Raw genomic sequence first — 21,286 nt, forward strand, 5'->3', positions numbered from 1 at the left:
AAAAAAAAAAAGCAGATAATCACTACTGTAAGGGGTTAATTTTTTTTAGTGTAGAACTGTGAAAGTAATATTTGCAGTAGCAATTATTTGCTCTTTTTGTACCATAAAGGGCTCATTTTAGGTTTTTTTCAAACCCATTATGTTACTGGCCGATTAATCGATTATGAAAATAGTAATCGATTAATTTCATAATCGATTAGTTGTCGATTAATCGATTAGTTGTTTCAGCCTTAGGCTCTTTACAAGAAAGAGCAGCCCACTGATATTCTTCTTGCAGAAGATATGGAAACCAAGAAAATTTTTCCCCTGTCAAGAGGACCAAGGGAATATCTCGTATTGGCTGAAAAGGCTGCTTCTGTAAGCCGACAGGACTAAAAGTCCCAAGGGTTCAGGGGTGACCAAACTGGAGGATTAAGGCGCGTTAACCCCTGAACAAAGTAACAAACCAGAGAGAGTGAAGCAAGTGGTCGCTAAAAAAAAAAGACCGATAAAGGCCGTCATCTGGCCTTTGATAGTACTCAAGGCCAGCTTCAGTCCTACTCCTATCTGTAGGAATTCAAGGATCCTACCTATGACATATATCCTGGGGTGCCAACCCCTGGATTCACACTAGGAGACATGCTTTCCAGATTCTATAGTATATGACTTTGGAGGCCAGCTTCCTAGCATTAACCAAGTGGAAACCACTGAAGCTAACAGCCCATGATCTTTCAGAATATGGGTCTCAATAGCCAAACCGCTAATTTTAGCATTTGTAAGGTAGAATGGAATACCAGACCTTGCAAGGGAAGGTCTGGCCATAGTGGTAGGGTCCAAGGGTCCGCTACCGCCATCTTTACGATCTCAGCAAACCAAGATCCCCTGAGCCACAAGAATCACCTCCTTCCTTTCTTTCTTGCTTGATCCTGCAAGAAGGCGCGGAAGCAGCAGAACAGGAGGAAATATATAGATCAGTGAAAAACTGATCCCACGGAAAATCCAAGGCATCTGTTCCGTATGCCATGGGATCCCTTGTCCTTGACACAAAGTTGTCGATCTTATTGTTGAACCTGGACGCAAACAGACCCACATCCGGAATTCCCCCTCTTTGACATATTGACAGAAAGATGTCGGGGTGAAGGGACCATTCTCCCGGGAACAATTGTTGGCGACTCAAGTAGTCCGCTTGTCAATTCTCTATCCCTGGAATGAAAAATTGCTAATAGGCAAGGCATGTTTTCTGCCCAAGATAGAATCTGATTCACCTCTTTCCTGGCCGCACGACTTCTTGTGCCCCCTTGGTGATTGATATAGATCACAGCTGTGGCATTGTTAGATTGGATCCTGACAGGACAATTCCGTAGTCTGGGTGCCCAGGCCTCGAGGGCCAGGCATACTGGCCAAATCTCTAGAATATTGATGGGCAAGGTTGTCTCTTATTTGGACCATTTCCTTTGGACAGATGCATCTTCCAGGACTGCTCCTCAGCCCAGAAGGCTGGCATCTGTTGTTTTTACCACCTTCCAGGTAACTGGTAGAAATAATTTTTTCTTTTTGAAGATTCTTGGATATCAAACACCAATTGAGGTGCTGACGCACATCGGGGGATAAATGCATTGGAAATTCCAGAGCTTAGGACCCTTTTGTTCCAAGTTGACAGAATACGGTTTTGCAACAGTCTTGAATGAAACTGCGCATAAGGAACGATTCTTCTTTGTTTTGACCAACTGAATCAGTTCCCTTATGGAACTGATCCTTTCCCGGGCAAAAAACACTCTGAGCTGCATCTATGATTGCTCCAAGTACTGCAATCTCCTTAAATGGTTTCAAGGAGGATTTCTCCAGGTTGAGAATCCAACCTAGGTATTCCAGGTAGCTAACTGCGGTCACCAAAGTTTGGTTTAAGCAGGCTACCGATTGATCTATTAAGAGAAGATAGTCTAAGTAGGCTAATATTGTTATACCATGAGCCCTTAACCTGGCCAAAGGTGGAGCCAGGACCTTTGTAAACACTTGAGGTGCAGTAGCTAGACTGAAAGGCAGAGCTACAAACTGGAAATGAAGATTTTCTACCTCGAAGCGTAGAAATTTCTGGTGAGCGGGGAAAATCGGCACATGGAGATAAGCATCCTTTATGTCGATTGACGCCAGAAGTTCTCCCCCTTGTAGGATGGAGACTACCGATCGGATTGACTCCATGGAAAAAGAACAGATATTCAAAAACCGGTTTAGATCTTTGATACCTAAAATGGGTCTGACATCCCCGTTTGGTTTTGGAACCGTGAACAGGTTTGAATAAAACCCTAAACCCTGCTTCTTCCAAGGGGACCATTGATATCACTCTGAGACAAGAGATGATCCAAAGCTAGAAAGAGCGACTTCTTTTTCACTGGATCTCTGGGAATGTTTGATCTGAGAAAACAAGGAGACGGGAACTCTCGGAACTCTAGTTTGTAACCTAGAGAAATTAAGGAAGCCACCCATCTGTTCTGACATTGTTCCTGCCAGACCCTTGAAAACTGTAGAAGCCTTCCCCCCCACTCGAGCGAGCGGAGGCGCCCCTTCATAAGGAGGCTTTAATATTCCGTTTTGTGGGTTTCCTCCCCCAGGCCCTCCTTTGACCCTGAGACTGACCCTGAGGTTTACCTCTTGAACCTGATTGTGGAGGCCGTCGTGACTGCCTGGAGGCTGATGCCCCCGGCACTGGAGAAGAAGCACGTTTAAAAGAAAAAAAAAAGCTTCTTAACCGGTAAAAGGGAACTTTTCCCATTATAAAAGATCTTTGGATATGCTTATCCAGATCGTCTCCAAATAACCGTTCACCATAAAAAGGGAAAACTAGCCAAGAGGTTTTTGCATGGCGCTTCGGCTGACCAATTTTTCAACCATAGGATTCTATGCACATGTACCAGCCCTAGCACGAGCCGTGAGGCCTGGAGAATAGAATCTTTCATAGCGTCTACTGTAAAACACAACGCTGATATCCTGGGCCTGCTGATCAGGAATAAAAACTTTGAGTACCGCTATAAACTGGTCCTATAGGGACTGAGATACTCCGATCGTTGCCAGCGCTGACTGAACCTGCAAGCAAAATATTTTTTTTTTTTTTTTTTTTTTAAAAGGAATTCCAACTTATCTGTTGAATCCTTTAGCATATGAGCATTGTCTACTGGACAAGTTATGATTTTATTTACAGAGGATATAGCAGCATCAATTGCTGGAATTCCCCATTATGCAGTAGTAAATGTGTCAAAAGGAATGCCTGTGTCACCAAAATCTTATATGCAAACAAAACATCTGTTTTACCTTTGCCCTTGTGTTCCTCCACAGTTTGCAACACACAGTGCCTTTTAAAAACATACCTTCCCACACTGGACGTTGGAAGGACGCCAATACTGCGCTAAGCCCCGCCCCCGTGTCGCCTACGGCCCTTCCCCTCTTTTATTAAAAATAGCTTTTTCCCGTGCAAACGCAGGCTCCTGATCCTATGGTTTTAAGGAAGAGAAGCAGAAATAGTGAGGGGGGTCTGGAAGCCGCCGTGCTTTTTTTTTTTCTTCTTTCAAATCTTGCAGCTCTTTCCCCACTGAAGAGGGGAAGAAAACCAGCACAAGGGGCGCGTCTGGTGGGGAGAGGGAACCCCCCTAAACTTACCGGAGGTCTGCTGTTTGGCCGGAGGAAGAAGAATCTGCAGATTTCAAGACACAGCGTGGGCTGAGAAGCATGAGGACAGTGAGTGCTCAATACAGCCCCCAGTGGTGACACACAGGCATGACAGCATTTACTAAATTAAAGGAGACATAAGAAAAATGTTTAAAATTTCTTAGAAAACTCCACTTGCCTCTCCCGTCGCAGGGTTTTCTGTGGTAAACCAACAGACCCAATCTCCACCCTTCACGGTGGGTTCCGTTAAACCTTCAGGAGCTGGGGGTCCTTGAGGAAACCCACAATCCTGGACCTGTAATAGCACCACCGCCAGTAAAACTTTATGGCCTTAATACCAAAAAGTACTGGATACCGGGGTCCAGCTCTCCAAAAGAGAAGAGTTACAGGAAAGACCTTGCTTCTTCGGATACGAGGCCCGGGTACCATTTAATTTGGCCAAAAATGGATGGATACGGCTGAATGGCTAGCTCCAGCAAGGATTGCTCCAGTGGAGCTCAGCACATCTTCACATGTGACCAACACCTTAGACACTGGCGAAAAAAAACTGAGGTACTCCCACCAGTGGGAGGGGTTATATAGGGAGTGCACTTTTTAATTTAGGGCGTGCCAGTGTCCTTCACCTGAAGGTGGCCTATAACCTACATAGTAACTATTATGGCTCTGTGTCCCGTGATGTACAATAAGAAATACAATTTTTTTGACAATAAAAAAAAGATTAATTGCCCAAACTAACTGATCAGATAGATTATCACTCCCTTGGAAGGTTTAGGCTACACTGACACTGGCAATGTAGTCCGGTGCAAATTGTAGCAGCAGGAATCAGATTCCTGCTGCGGCTGCTGTCTACACAGCCAGCTATTACTTGCAGTGATCACTGTTGGAAGCACACACTGCAAGTAATCACTGGCTGTGCAGAGTGTTGTAAACAGCTGCGGCCACCAGCGACCTGCCATTATAGAGAACAAGGCCAGCAGCCTCAGTGAGCTGTTGCAGTAATCCGTTTCCAGCCACTACAATTTAACCACCCTAAAAATCACCGGTGTAAATTGTAAATGTAGCATTTAAAGTCTTATTGTCCACAGAACATTGAATCACAGGATTTCAGTGTTTTTTTTGTTTCCCTGATCGACAGAACTATACTCTTTAAATATCAAAGATAAAACCGATATCTGCAAAGTGACTTAAAGGGTATGTAAACCCTAACTATGAACTTCTCTTGCCCCTTCTGCTCTGTTAAATAAACCATTGAAAGTTTTTTGTTACATCTGTGAGAATATCCATCCCAGAGAAGCCCTGGGGTTAAAGCCTCTGTACCCATGCATCTGAACACAGATCGCTCATCAGACCGCATCCCATATGTGAATTAGTCTGGTGTGGTGGTGATCAGCGACACAGATACTGGTGCAACAGGGATCAGGGACACTCTGGCTGGTGCAGCCAGGTGACATTGTACTGCTGTGTCGTTGATCAGAGATAATGGCTGGCGGCACTAAGGGCTTGTTCACACTAAACTAACTCTGAACAAACGCTCCTACAGCGTTAGTAAGGGCTTTAGACTCCTGTTAAAGGGCTTTAGTATGGGCGTTAGACTGGCATTTTACAAGCGTCATTGAAGAGTTAAAAATGTTTCCCCAAATGTTTTATCAACAGTTTTTGAAGCGTTTGAGCGCAAGGTGCCTTAAGAGCCCTTGCACACTGGGGCGGTTTGCAGGCGCTATTGCGCTAATAATAGCGCCTGCAAACTGCCCCGAAAGTGCCGCTACTTTCATTCCAGTGTGCAAGCCCCGAGGGCTTGCACAATGGAGCGATGCGCTGGCAGGACGGTAAAAAAAGTCCTGCTAGCAGCATCTTCGGAGCGGTGAAGGAGCGGTGTGTATACTGGGACGGCGCGGCGCGGCTATACCGCCGGCAAAGCGCCTCTGCAGAGGCGCTTTGCGGTGATATTTAACCCTTTAAATATCGTCGGTAAAACGCCGCTAATAATAGCAGCGTTTTACCGCCAACGCCGCCCCCCGCCCCAGTGTGCAAGGGCTCTAAAACTGCTCCATAAACCTATTTTTAAAAGGAAAGTGACATTACAGGAAATACATTTTTAAGCCCCAAAACCGCACCAGAAAGGCCTGCCAGTGTGTTTGAAAGGCTTTAACAGACTTGAAGGGGAGGCGTTGAAAGGCTTCAAACACCTCCAAATTTGGAGCAACGCTAACACTTCATTTTTTGATAATGTGAACAACACTGTGTGCTGTCCATTGTATCATTTGCATAGGCGTTTGAGGGACGTTAAAAATGTCTACTTTCAATGCCAGTGTGAACTTATCCTAAAGCCCCATACAAACTATTTGATTTCCTGCAGGTTTTTTGTCTTTAAATTTACCAAAACCATGCAGTGCAAGGGGCCCGACGGCATACGATTTGAAAAACTCTTAAAGCGGTTGTATACCCGCGTTTTTTTTTTTTTCCCTATACCTGCAATGGAAAAGGCATAATGAGCTAGTATGCACCGCATACTAGCTCATTATGAGATACTTACCTTAGAACAAGGCGCCGGCATCTCATCCTGTCCACGCCGAGGGAGCTGACATCTCCCCTCGGCGTGTCTTCCGGGTATCGCGGCTCCGGCGCTGTGAGTGGCCGAAGCCGCGATGACGTCACTCCCGTGTGTGCGCGCGGGAGACTTCAGTCCAGCAAGCTCCGGAGTTTGCCGGGCTGTCAGCCAAGAATCCCCTGTGCGCATGCGCCACTGCAGTCAGCGGCTCATTGCGAGGGGAATATCTCCTAAACCGTACAGGTTTAGGAGATTTTTTTTTTACCTACAGGTAAGCCTTATTATAGGCTTACCTGTAGGTAAAAGTTAACAAAAAAGGTATACAACCACTTTAAGGTTTGATCTCATATTATATGGTTTTGGTAAATCTGAAGACAAAAATCTGCAGAAAATCTAATAGTGTGTATGGGGTCTTAGAGTGATATTAGAGCAGCTAGCCATTGTACATGATCAAACGCCACAGCATGATCACTGTGTAAGAAACTATTCCTTTGGGCCAGACAAACTAAAGTCAAATTAAACATGTAGTTCTTTTTCTTTGTTGCAAAATGTCCCAAGGCTCCCAACTACATCAGATTTTTCTATAGGATTTTTTCATATTGGTTATAAACTCTCACAAGCCTTCCAGGACTTCTTGTGAAGATGGCACATTTATGATTATATGCTGTGCTTTGCTTACTACAAAAGGGTATGCTCTAATGGCCAAAATGATGGCTGAATTTCTACTATTTCTCCGTCTGGCTACCTTCACAGTCCTTCAGGTTTATTTGCAACACTGTATAAGAGATGTTATGAGTTTTTGTTAACAGCAACTTTAAACAGGTGAATCACCCAGGCAACAGTTGTATACAGAGCCTCCCCAATCTCAGCCACAAAGGCCCATAGCTTTTTCAGATTGCTGATGGTATCTTGATGGCTTCTCTTTCTAGTCTTCTGGTAGTACTGCGACTATTTGTGGATGACCTATTCTTCACAGATTTACAGTTGTGCCATACTCTTTTTCCCCATTTCTTAACCACAGATTTAACTGTACTCAGACTATTCAGTGACTTGGAAATTCTCTTGTATGCAAAGTTATGCTTTGCAATCCCCTTTTCATACAGTGGTGTAGAGTTCTGTCTTTATGGTGTAGTTTGTGCCACAATACTGACTCGCCAGAAATCAGACCTCCTAGATATACATGTACTCACACTAGAATAAAATGAAACACCTTCACTACAAACAGTGTCGGCTCAAGACATGGTGCTAACTAAAAGTAAATCTTTGAGGCGCTGTAGGAGCGGTGAATACGCCTCCGAACCGCCGGCAAAGCACTGCTGCACTATACTATGCTGTCCACTACACTGACCACTATACTGTCCACCATACCACACTGACCTGCCTACAGTATTCCTTCTCTCTCATCCTCCCCCCGGGGCCAGTAACACAACTCTCACAAGGGAGTCTCACTCACATTGTCCTGGTCTGCATCGGTCCGGAGGACTGGAGGAGAAGACAGCGGCCGCCACGGCTCACATTTTTTCTCATCCCCCCGCGCTCTGGCCGCCATGTTCAGTGTCCGGCGCACTGTGATCGGGCGTACGGGGGTCATTTGCGGAGGCGGGACTTCAGGCGCAACCTCAATAGCGGACAGGCCAGCCCTACGCCTCACATGACCTCCATACGCCCAATCACAGGGCGCCGGACACTGAACATGGCGGCCGGAGCGCGGGGGACACAGGAACTTAAAATTAGGAGGCGGCAGCCAGTAGTGACACGTGCTGGCATGAAATTTCACCCCACTGGGCCACAGAACCCCCTGCACCCCCCGCAACTTCTTGCCTACCTAGCTGCCGCCCCCTGTTAAATGCCGCCTGGAGCCATGGTCGGGCCGGCCCTGACTACAAAACAGGTGACCTCCATTTTAACCAATTATTTGACTCTGTGCTGCTGTCTCAACCAATGAGGAGTGAAGTCCCAGGCAGCTGAGGCACTGCTTCAACATCACTGGATATAGATGAGGCTCAGGTAAGCATTAGAAAAACCTTTTGTGTGCAGCAGCCCCCTATCTTAATGCTTTTGCCTTTCTGCCTTTACAAGCACTTTAAAGGGGGTGTAGACTTCGTAGTGTTTCTTCATTGTAAATAATTTACATCCATTTACAGAAATCTTTTAATATTTTTGACGTTAAAGACAGACAAAAATACACACAAACACACGAAAAGAAATCATCAGGTTTCCTGTGATTAAATCACAGATTTCTGTGATCCACTGTGAAAAGGCAAATTAACCAATTTTACTCTGAGGAGCGATGCTTTATTACACATCATAGGCACATGTGATCACCTAACAGTCACTAAAGTCATCAGTATTAGCAAACGAATCTGCACATGTAGTTGAGGATTTCCCTTCCTCCAGATGTTTCTTTCCTCTCAGTATTTCGCCTACTGGACGAGTATTTGGGAAGCAGACTGTTCCCAAGGCAGTTTATCTACAGATAAATCAGGTCATTTACAAAAGAAAGGTTTTGAAAATCTGATGTAAGAGGTAAATGATTCAGGATAGAAAATCTGGTAAGGAGACTTATTTGGCCACTGTTACTGGCCGTGTGTGTAACTAAACTCCGTCATGAAGCACTCACCTAGAGGTAAGTATGGCTATAAAAACGTCTACACAATTATCTGCCATAAAAACGAAAACAAAAAGTCATACCTCCAAAATGAGTCCAATCAGCGGATTTGCTGGGTAAAGGCAACCTAAATAAAGTAAAACAAACATGAAAATGTTAAACAGGTTTTCCAACAATGGACCGAGCTGCAACTGTAATCTTCTGAGATACATAAAACATCTTTAAAAGGATAAGTTCAATTCAAAAAAAGAAAAAAAAAAAAAAAAAAGCGCAAATATTTTCCAGGTGAAGGAAAAAAAAGTGCACTATTTTTCTCAGAAGTTCGCAGAGCACTGCACCGATGATCAGCAGATTGTGGGTGCAATGTTAGGCTTCTGCAGATATTCAGTACACCTGTCTGCCCATACCTCCCATAAGGGTAGACAGTTACTGAAGTGCAGGAAGAGTATTGAACGACAAGGGCGCTCATCAGCGCCTCATAGTTTGACTACTATAAGCAGTCTACCGCACTTGTAGCTAATTTATTCACAGATCTGTGTGAATGAATGATGCGGCTGGGCAGGTGGAGCCATGCAGTTTTTAAAATTTTAACAGCGGGTGCAGGGAGAGGATACTCCACCCGCTGTCACTTGGGGGGAATCGGGGAGAGGTGTGCAGTAATAAGTTACACCCTAAATATGGGTGCAACAGGTTACTAAAAAGGTGAACTTAGCCTTTAAAGATGAACTCCAGCCAATCAAGGACTTTTTTGACAGTAGACAAGGGTTAAGAGAACCTCTACTGTGCTCTAGCTTCCACTGTGAAGATTTCCCCCTCACATCCTATCTTGGTAACTGGTAGTGATTGGAACCCAAAGTAAAAGAGAAAGCTTTCCAGTGAGGATTCAGATTGCAATAAAAACAAAGTTGGTTACATACAACCTGGTTGTACTATCTACTTCTGTTTCAAGTGAGAAACATTGACGCCACCATCATGGACCTCTCCCTTCTAGTTGCCTGGCTGAAATTCTCAGCTTCTTGCTCTATGAGTGACTAGACCAAAACAAACAAACAGGCAAGGACATTTGACACTGACTTTTCTAATCTGCATTTTAGTTCCAGGTCAGTATAATCAGAATTATACAATCCAGTGAATTCGCATAACAGCCAGGCAACTAGCATTTACAGATTTCCAGTCAACAGCAGGCCCAACAACTTCATATAGAATGTGTAAACTACATCATGAGGAATTTATCAAAACTGGAGCAGCCAAAATCTTCAGCACCAGTGCATGCCAACCTATCAGCTTCTATCGTTCATTTTTGAAGCTTGCCAGAACAAGCTGAAGATAGAAGCTGATTGGTTGCCCTGCACAGCTGCTCCAGATTCGGTCTGCTTCAGTTTTGATAAAACTGGCAATAGACGGAGTAAATTTCTTTCCTGCAACCAAGAAAAAGGTGAGTGCTCCTAAAATGACAGACTTTCACACCTTTGCAACCTTCCTGTATAATTTTACTTTACAGTTCTCTATACTCAGTTACATGTGACATCTCAGAGCCATAAAGTAAGTTTGTGCAGGAAGGCTTTTCTCCTCAAACACTGTGTTTACAGGTCAGAAGAGGGAGCAGTCAGCTATTTATTACCTACAATGGGTCACTGACTGCAGGCCCTGCTCTGATTGATGTGCAAACATATATTCTTAGTACTGGTCTAGGAGGTCAAATGCCAGTGCTTACTTGTTCAGCTCTTTGGTATGGGCGTCAGCACCTAGCTGTATGAGCCGGTCGAGCACCTCCGCAGGAGAGACTGATGTGCTGTCGTCCTCAACTTCCTCGTTGCTCCCTTTGAATTTTTTGTACAGCTCTTCTGTCTTTTTGGAGATGAAAAGGCTTGCCGTTTTAGGCAGAGCCAGCTCAAAAAGGTGCTCATAAGGGGCAGGATTGAAGCAGGATCTGCAGTGCGCCTGAGATTTGCAAGGGCTGGGGGTAAGGATGGTTCTGTCACTGGGCAAAGAGTTAGTAGTCTGCGACTTCCCTGAGTTGTCATTCTCTGTGCTGTTTGGTGGCTCAATGGGAGTGAATGCCTGTTTAGAAGTGTCCTGGGACCCGTGGCAGTTGAGCTTGTCAGCAGCGCGGTTGTCACAGATCTGGGTCACATTGCAGGTGTAGTTCTTTTTCGGAGGGGTAGGCTGGCTCTCATGAAGAAAGAAGGGGGAATCAAAGCCTCCACGAGGCACAACAGGCTCATGTTCAGATGTTGTGATCTGACACAGCTCCTGGGATATAGCAGCTGCAGAGAAAAAAAAATAAATTCAATTCAGGGAAGTTGTCCAGTTCAGTACAACGTGCCATTTTATTTATATTTTCTTAAACCTGGTCTTAAAAAAAAAAAAAAAAAAAAAAAACACCCCTTCTCAAAGTTTCTAATGTTTAGACCTCTAAATAAAGTAAAGTAAAATAAATGTTGTCCTGGTTTCGGAAAAGATTGGGGCTGTTAAGAAATAAGTAAACCTTCAAAGCTATACACACCTGGGAGTATAGGTTTGTGCCTACCCTGCTTTAAAGCAAACCTGTAGAGCAAACCCCTCCACAATAGCGCATATTTATCTCATTGCTGCTTCAATGCTACTTCATTCAGCTGCCAGGGGTGAATAAAATACCCAGTAGATTTGCTTACAGAGGAGCATGTGGCATTGCAAGTGTTTGGTAACTGGCCTGTCACATGGCAGTAGAGAGTCTTCAGCCATATGTGAGCTTAGACTGGAGCACCCCAAAGCTTGTATAGGCCTGTGAAAAGAGTGGTGAGAGGGCAAAGCACAGGTTCACTTTAAGATCAATTGGAATAACTGGTACCAAAGCTGGATCTGTTGCTACCCACATGATTGTGTCATCATGAGCGACACAGAACAGCTAGTGTTTGTAAGGGGAGCCAAAAGCTCCCAATTCAAACCTAATCAGGTATGGCATACATGGGTTAAGGAAGGAATAACACACACACACACACACACACACACACACACACACACACACACACACACACACACCTGAGGGTTCTCAAAAAAAAAAAAAAAAAGAAGAGAAGTGCGGACATTTTTTTGAAGCAACCTCAAAGATATATTTTTTCACACAAACGCACAAATGACTGTTGAAGCCACGGGACTCTGAAACATAAGTGTATAACCTCTTAAGGTTTTTTTTTTTTTTTTTTTCTCTAATTTGTGCTATATTTGTCCAGTCTGAATGGAAATTGTGTTTAGAGTTCTTCAAGAATTGTATTCACGAGGGAAAACCACAAAACATTTCTCTAGTGCACAAAGTAAAACACAGGTGTAAACCGTGACAGCCCTCCTTCCATTCCACCACCACCTTTCAGTTTGTGAGAAACCATCTGTGATCACCAACCGTGATGCCAGCTTAGCATTTTGAGTTACCTTTGCAGTCTTACAAACCTACCGTTTTTCTTTGTTCCTGCAGATGGAGAAAATTAAGCAAAAACAAAAAGAGAAAAGCACCACTACCTAAGTGTAGCACATATTAAAACACATTTATGAAATGAAAAACAAATATGCACTCACATCTGAATGGTATAAAAAAAAAAAAAAAAAAAAAAGTGTATTGATGATTTGTCAAAATATGGCATCTTGGCTGCGCACTTATCTCCCCCCCCCCACCACCACCACCCTTTTTATTTTCTTGCAAAAGGTTCCAACGTATTATGCCTTCATTAGCATAGGTTTATGTTTTCTTCGAGGATAGGACTAAACTTCTAATTGCTAATTGTCTTACCTGGTTCCGATTCAATTTTTCTTTTGTGTATTAAGAATTTAGCCATTTGCTACAAGTAACGCTTTAAATAATCAGTTATTTGACAAGAAGCATATAGATAAGTCTCCAGCAGGTGGCACCAGCCGCCGACCGTTTAGATCACATGGATGAGAAGCACAGTGGACAGCAGTGTTTTTTATATGGGCTTTATTTAAGGACTAAAATACTCTTTACAGTAATACCTCGGATTGCGAGTAACACGGTTAACGAGCATTTCGCAATATAAGCTATTATTTTTTAAAATTCCTAACTCGGTGTGCGAGTGATGTCTCGCAAAATGAGCAGGATTCAAGCCTCTGCGGTGTGCAGTACTGCATTTGGCCAGAGGTGCGAGGGTCGCCGGTGACACTCAAATACTATGAAACACTTCGATCCCGAGTGTTTCCAAGCCTCACCGAGGCTTTATGAGTGCATCCGAGTGGCTCCGAACAGTCTCCGAGTATTTAAGTCTCTCCGGCGTCCTCCCCCCCCCCCCCCCCCCACCTCTGGCCACATGCAGTACTGTATACAATAGAAGTCAATGTGGAACAAATTATCTTCGTTTCCATTGACTTCTATGGGGAAACTCATTGAGATATGCAAATGCTTTGGATTACAAGCATTCTCCTGGAACGGATTATGCTCGTATAATCCAAGTTTCCACTGTATGTTGAATTATTCCATGCCTAGTATTTTTGACAGTTGCACTAGTGCCCCCCTTTCTTGCACCCGGGAACGTTTAGGGTTAATTCCCTTATAAATTCTTTAGTTACTGGAGAAAATTAGGATAGCAGATTTTTTTTAAGTAATGAGCTGAAATACTTAAAAAAAAATCTGCTATCCAAAATTTTCTCCAGCTTTAGGTTATTTCAACTGTAAGCACATTAAAAAGGGGAATGTATTAAAAACACTGCCTGCTGAGGGTTCTTCTCGCATCAGATATTTTTTCCTATAAACGTGTATGGGAAAGGGAAGTTAAATGTACAGATACTGTAGGTTTTCCTGAGGGCCCTCCAGCTGCGCTACTTACCTATTGACTCTAGGGAGTAATAACCTTTTCAGCACCATGAGGTTTTTAAAGGGACTGTTTGCAATGGAGAGATGCGGTTGTTTGGATGACCTTAGAGAGCCTTTGATGCCTATAAAAACGTACGCAGCGATATGTTATGGGAAGTGCTGGGTGGTGGTTCGCATAGTGGAACCTTTGGAGATCTGAATGGCATTAAAAAGGAGAAGCACTAACTTTTTACCTTTATGTACTGTTGAAATCAATGTTTTTTTTTCTGCACAGTTTACCACTAAACTTATTATGTTTATGAAGTCTAGTTTCAGGTTTATCTCACATTTTTTGCTGCAAATTTATTGTATATGTTTATTAACTTTTAATTAAAGTTTTTTTTTTTTTTTTTTTTTTTTTTTTTTTATAGTGCTGCACTTATACATATAGCATGAGGGTTTTGGCATATTGATCTTTAGTGCTTTGTATACCAACACGTGCAGGCATTTATCACCCGTTCGGCCTCATTTGCATGGGGTGTGTAAATATGTACCGTGCGAGTGCTGTGTTTAACCAAGAAGATGCACAGGTGTTCTGATCATCCCGTCTCATTGCGGTCAATTGGGATGCAGCAGCTGGAATAGGGGTGCCCCCCCACAGTCATCTGTTTTTGGCAGAGGATCGAATCGGGTGTCAGGAGACAGGTGTCTGCTGACATCCGGCGCTTCACAGAGAAGACTGGAGGGTCCAATAAGGTCTGCCTGAAAAACTGACAGGAGGGCCTGATCGGATCGCCTATGTGAAAGGGGCCTTATGGTGAGTAAAAAATAAAATGTTTCTCCCTCTCTCTCTCAAAAATCTTTACCTTCAGGAAGTCCAAAAGCAATCCAGTTAAAGGGTTGGATAACAAAGCAAAAAATAACCGGCCCAAGGAACAACAAAGAACTGTAGGCCTGTCTCCAGCTCACAGAGCTATCTGAAGAACCATATGCTCTAAGCTGGTATCAGATGAGGTCTGAAAGTCCACTAATGTACAGAAAACTGAAAAAAAAAAAAAAAAAAAAAAAAAAAAACCACAACCAACAGGTGGCCACCTTGCAAATATGGGAAACGGTTGATGCCAAAAAGCAAAAAGAGCTAAACGGGGTCTATTACAATGCACCTCGACATAAAATGGTCCTTGAGACCATAAGCTTGAATGATGGCCTGAGACACCTAGAAATGGTGAATCTAGACCCTTTCCAGGATGACAAAAAGAGAATCAGTCTTTCTGAAAGAAGTACTGGCTGAGAATGCCTGAACCACAGCCAGTGGATGGAACTTTTCTTTTCGGGTCCTTTCACACTTGTCGGCGGTAAAGCGCCGCTATTGTAAGCGGCGCTTTACCGTCAGTATGCAGCCGCTAGCGGGGCAGTTTTACCCCCCTGCTAGCGGCCAAGAAAGGGTTAAAACCACCACAAAGCGCCTCTGCAGAGGCGCTTTGCCAGCGGTATAGCCGCGCCATCCCATTGATTTCAATGGGCAGGAGCGGTATACACTCCGCTCCTTCACCGCTCTGAAGATGCTGCTGGCAGGACTTTTTTTTTACCGTCCTGCCAGCGCATCGCTCCAGTGTGAAAGCCCTCGGGGCTTTCACACTGGAATTAAGGCAGCGGCTGTTTCGGGTCGGTTTGCAGGCGCTATTATTAGCACAATAGCGCCTGCAAACCGCCCCAGTGTGAAAGGACCCTTCGTGAGCTGGAGTTGGGCAGAGGGACAGAAGTAAAAATCCTGGTTGATATGAAAGACAGAAAATACCCAAGGCAAAAAGAAAGCCCTGGGCCTCAACACAATGTCCTTATGCAAAACTAAAAAAAGTTCTTTGCAGGATAAAGCCACAACTCCATATAACCTACAGGCCGATCGCTACAAGACAAGAAACCTTATGGATGATAGACCGCGGCATGGAGTTAAAATGCTGTTTTCTGAAGATTCAGGCTCCACTTAGTCACAGGAGAATGAAAGTGGGGGAAATTCCATGAGACCCAGCTGAAAGACTCATCCCACTGAGAGACTAGTGGGGAGAGCACCAAGTGAAATATGCCTTCCACATTTGACGAGACCTTGCTGAACTTCCTAGCTTTCAGCATTGTAGGAGCAACAGATCTAAGGATAACCCTGTCCCTCAGAACCCAGACTTCAAGGGCCATGTCGTTTCATGAAGCAGGATGGCAAATCAGTAATTGGGAAAGTATATCCTGATGATCTGGCATTGCCCATGCAAAAAAATGCTACGAGTTTTACCAAGTCAGCGTTACACATTCATCTGAGTCAGACCACAGCAATAAGAACCAATGGAGTGCCCTCCTTCTCGATACTGCAAAGACGATGAGAAGTTTCAGGGGAGGGCAGGGTGTACAGATTCCCTGGTGTCATAGATCCAGTATGCGGTTTAGCATTTCAATGCAAGGTCTTGCCTGAAAGCATATATCTCTATCTTACCCACTAATGCACCCCATTACCATCAAGATTCAGGTTTTGGAACTGAGCCGATAACAAGCTGGAAAGTTCCCAACCTCTTTAATTCAGAGGATGCGTCACCCATAGTTGCCCAGAAGAAAAAAAAAAAAAAAAAAAGGGAAGATAAAACTGCTATTTGTCTAAACACAGAACATTTTTCCACTTTGCAACAGATAATTTTAAATTATCTTTGGCCCAGAGAAGACGACAACGGATCATGTACAGATATGGATTCTTCATTGTGTGATAAAGCTTCACCTTGCATTTTTGGATGGCACGGAGAACGGTTTTCACAAGCTGTGATTTTTTTCAAAGTATTCTGGAGCCCATGCAGTGATGACCATCTCAGAACCATGCCAGTTTTTACTGCAGTGTCTTAGGGGCTGAAGATTCAACCTTGTCCCTTGCCTGGATTACTCCAGATTTTCAAAATCTTTAAATATGTAAATATGTACTGTAGATCAGCCTCTCTCAATCAGGGTGCAGCAGCATCCCAGTTGAGGCAGGTTGTCAGATCTGACTGAGCTACTGCTTTGCCGAACTGGACATCAACAGCAGGAGCTTGGGTGGGACTGTGAAGTGAAAGCAGTGGAAGGGGGAAAAAGGTTCCTGAGCTCTATACATGCATTCATGTCTTTTTAGAACTCCTTTAATAAGGACGAGGACTGACCTTTTGAAAAGCGATCCATGCTCAGATCACTTTTCAGAGGAATTAGACAGTGAAGAGGCGATATGTCACCTGCTCACTGTCAGTTTTAAACCCCTAAATCCAGCATCACCGTGCCACAAACGCATGGTATTCACGCAGTTGCAGCACACCCATTCACTTGGGGTATACTCCCAGTCAAAGTATGTGTGATGGCCCTGGATGTTGCCACGGCAGCTAAAGGGGAAGCAGTTGGGGGTGGTTAAAACGTGTCTCAACTGTATGGTTTTGCTGTCCAACATCACATGTGAATGAGCCCTTGGTTCTTATCCGTGCAGCTGCATATAGGGCAGCCCATTCATTTCAAAGGGCTTCCCTACTCACAGAAACAGAGATGTCCCCAACCGTTACTTTTACTAAATAGCGCTGCGTTTGCCAATGCGTGGGTGTACCATTAGGAGTTAATTACACCACTATACATCTGCTAAAGAACAGCGCATTCATTTTGTGCACGTTTCACAACATGCAGTATTGTGAACCAAGCTGTAGACTGGGGTGCCTTGAGACTGAAAATACTTTTCAAGGGTGCCTTGACTGAAAAAAGGTTGGGAAGCACGTTTAAAAACTTTGCAATTTTATGTTAAGGAACAATATTCTGAAATTTTTCGACAATTTTTAGACAGCTTTTCACAGATGAACCGCTAAGCGCCCATCTTTACTTGACACTCTGACTCTCCAAGACGCTCTTTTTATACCAAACCATGGTACTGACCTGTTACCAATAATACTAAATTTGCTGCTAAATTTTCTTTAAGCTCTTCCTTGTTAGAATCACTATGCCAGCTTTTTGTTGGCCTGTCCCAACTTTTGAGACCCGTCGCTGCCGATTACAAAAATTACCTTTTTTTTGTTGGTACATTTTCTCAGTTTAAACATCTGATATGTTTTCTATTGTGAATATAAGATGGGTTTATGAATTGGGCTTTAAATAATTTAAAATCAGACAGGTTGTTCTGAACAGCCTTTCCATTTCTGCTGACGTTTGTATACGGTTTGGATCCGCTGGATGGACTCTGCTAGCTCGGTGGGGGGGGGGGGGTCGCTCAGTTTATCCCCGCTGAGCAGGCGGATGACCGGTTGGTCTCTGTTTACTGTCCAGTGATGGACCTGTCAGAGCCCCGCTGTTCTCTATGGGGAGATCGGATTAAAGCCTGTTCGTTTTCATCTGATCCAATCTGCTGGACTGATGGTGAACGTATCGCCATCTGTCTGTTTTGAGTGGATCTTGTCGGATTGGATGGCAGGCAGGTGTCAGCAAACACATCTATGCTGAAATATGCTGAAATCTGCCTGCCCATAGAAGTCAATGGGTGACCCATTCAGATCCGCCTAAAAATCGGAAAGGTGGATCCGAGCAGGTCGATCATGTGAAAGGGGCCTAAGCGGCTGTCAGACTCATCAAGATCCTGGGGGTGGCATAGAGGATTTTAAATAAAAGATGCATCAGAAAAACATCCTATTAATTTATGTCCCTTGTGCCAAATATCTCTAACTACATTCAGAAATACACACATGGTGGAGTCAGTGTTGAAAATAACCAATATCCTATTGGTATATTAAAAATTAAGATCCAGGGGTAAGCCCCACAGGTAGAAAATACAATATAGAAAATCAGACCAGAAGACGCACAGGACCCTTTCCAAATGCGGACCGTGGCCGCCCTTAACACCATTAGAAAAGGGAAAAAATATATAAATACTATATGTAATTGGTAACGGTACAGAGCTGACAGGGTGACTTGCTAAGTTATTAGAGGCAATGCTCACCTTCTTCTGTATTATTGTGGTCAGCAGCCAGCACTCCTATAACTTCAGATAGCTCACTTAGAGACACGGTCTTCACAACTTTGGGAGAGACTTCTACAGGGGGGAAAAAAAAAAGAAGAGGTAGAGCAAATAACACAACTTTAGATGTCTTAATTGTTTCAGCAACCAAAACAAAGAAATGCACCGCTGATATAATAACACTGTCACAACCAGTTCTTCTAAAGCAGTCATCACTGTTCTATTCGGACTGGCCATGGTCCTGCCATTTAGGAGCCTGCTCAATTGCCCTCACTGCTGTCATCAAGCACACGTTGGCGGCAGGACAGCTCCGCATGGACGGTGGGAGGCATGAGGCCGATATCTAAGGCAGTACAGCTCCGGAAGGGGGGTGGGAGTTCAAGTTAACTAGCAAGCAACCAATCACAAGTTGGTTACCAGGAAAAGTTGAGAATCCTGCCCTCTTTCTGATGTTAGCCTCCTGCTGTCCATGCAGAGCTGTCCTGCTGCCAATGTCAGCTCAAGACTGATGTGCCTCCCCCGCCTTGTGTAGAGGACTATAAGGAGCTGTCACTGATGTGAGAGGGGGGCAGAGGATAGCGATGTAAAGGAAGGGGGGGGGGGGGGCTGGCTGTGATGTTTAAGGAAAGGGGAGGGCGGCAGCTGTGATGTTTAAGGAAAGGGGGGGAGATGTAAAGGAAAAGGGGGGGGGGGGAGACTGTGATGTAAAGGAAAGGGGGGGGGGGAGGGGACTGTGATGTAAAGGAAAGGGGGGGGAGGGAACTGTGATGTAAAGGAAAGGGGGGGGGGGAACTGTGATGTAAAGGAAAGGGGGGGGGGGGGGAACTGTGATGTAAAGGAAAGGGGGGGGGGGAGGGAACTGTGATGTAAAGGAAAGGGGGGGGGGGAGGGAACTGTGATGTAAAGGAAAGGGGGGGGGGAGGGAACTGTGATGTAAAGGAAAGGGGGGGGGGAGGGAACTGTGATGTAAAGGAAAGGGGGGGGGGGAGGGAACTGTGATGTAAAGGAAAGGGGGGGGAGGGAACTGTGATGTAAAGGAAAGGGGGGGGAGGGAACTGTGATGTAAAGGAAGGGGGGGGGGCCTGAGAACACTGTTGTAATGACAGGATTGTGAAGTGAAGGAGGCTAGATTTATAACATTGCTACCTGTGTTCTGCATGTAGGCATTCCATTTATTTCAATGAGCGGTCTTACATGTAGAAACACACAAAAAGCAGGCCCTGAGCCCTTTTAAATTGTGTTGCACCAAAATGTGCAGCATTCGCCAATGCTTCAAGGTGCCATTAAGAATCAAACATACGATTCGGACCCCTGCTGGGGGAAAACAAAACAAAACAAAAAAAAAAAAAAGGGGGGTTAGAAAAGGCATCAACCCTCCCAGCCATGTATATAGCCTCTGTTCCTCTCTCTGGTAGGGAGGAGCCTAGCCATAAGTTCCCCCTTGGGTTATATGCCTCCAGCTTGCTCCGATTCCATCCACTTATCTGGGATTTCAGCTCCATCTGGGACTTGCTTCTTTTGGGTCCAAGGAGGCAGATGGAGTCCTAGGACACCTTTCAGCGACATTATGGAACTAAGGGCAATTTGGCAAGCTCTTCTGCATTGGTCATTGCAAATGAGGGGTCTACCAGTGCAAATCTAATCAAGACTAACTTTTATTTTTTGCCAGTGTCCAAATCACCTGAAGGTGACAGCATAACCCTATTACAATAGTCATGAAGGCGCCCTGTGTTCTGTGATGTATTCCAAACAAGAATTTTGAAGGTAAACCAAAACAGAGCGAGGATGGGTTACAGAACCCTTTTTACATGTTACTGTGTCTCCCACATTCCATTAACATTCTTTTATCACAAGGATCAGAAACTCTTCAACAGACACGGGTCCTAAAAAAACCCTATTCGTTTTCCTGCAGCAAAAACATGTCAATTTTAATGCATTCAAATGAATTTCAGGTAGAAAGCCCATTCTTCCCTATGTGGCTGGTTCATCATGTGCTGCAGTTAGTATTAGTTTCAGGGTATAATGTCCCATTTACACTTACCAATGTGTTTTACCACTTTCACTGCAAGACCCATGCAGGGGTGTAAGTCCTAAAGAACTTTTAAATCTTTGAACTTCTGTCAAGTTTTAATTTTATAACATGTCCATAACCACTGAAATGGCAAGCCTCAGGTGAAACAGAGGAAAGAAATATTCCTACATAAGTTGTACCCGCTTATCTGCAGTTCTTGCCTTGACAGCTGTTCAAAGTATACATATCAAAAGGTCATTTCTCAGCTCCTGAAGGCAGGGATCTGATATCACACACTGTACAGCATACAGCAGGGAGACCAGTGTAATCTGAGACCTGAGTGGAGGGAAGAAATTAACCCCCTCTACACAGTCCCATAGGTTCACATGCACAGTTGAGGCTCTCAGACCTTCTGTGTGCTGGAGAGAGGCAGGGCCACCTCCTTGGATTGTTTGGTGTCAGAAGTGACTCATGCAGATAGAGGGGAGAGCGCAGACAGAAATCACACTGGGTGCTTTGAACTAAGACAACTACACACTGTAGAAGGATATGCTTTGTTCATTTCAGAAGTTTACAACCACTTTAAAAATGTCAGAGTAATGACTAAAGGAAACCCTGAAATTAAGTTTTTTTTTGTTTTTTTTTTTTTAAGAAGTCCAGCCTAAGCTCATTTGGCTGGGCTTCTCCTCTGGGTCACAGGAGTGCAATTCGTT

The 21,286-nt window shown here is 44.3% G+C and overlaps 1 protein-coding gene across 2 annotated transcripts in view; it reads right to left on the minus strand.

The window, feature by feature from the left end:
• Positions 1–21,286, minus strand: part of TSC1 (TSC complex subunit 1) — a 122,105-nt gene that overhangs the window by 43,854 nt on the left and 56,965 nt on the right. For both annotated transcript variants that reach the window (XM_073600546.1, XM_073600547.1), the window contains exons 13-15: positions 18,545–18,637; positions 10,510–11,062; positions 8,879–8,922 (exon numbers count right to left, since the gene is read on the minus strand). In XM_073600546.1, coding sequence (XP_073456647.1) covers positions 8,879–8,922; positions 10,510–11,062; positions 18,545–18,637 — 690 coding nt within the window. The remainder of the gene's footprint in view (positions 1–8,878; positions 8,923–10,509; positions 11,063–18,544; positions 18,638–21,286) is intronic.

Source organism: Aquarana catesbeiana, linkage group LG09 (genome assembly GCF_042186555.1).
Source record: "Aquarana catesbeiana isolate 2022-GZ linkage group LG09, ASM4218655v1, whole genome shotgun sequence".
NCBI classification, from domain to species: Eukaryota; Metazoa; Chordata; class Amphibia; order Anura; family Ranidae; genus Aquarana; species Aquarana catesbeiana.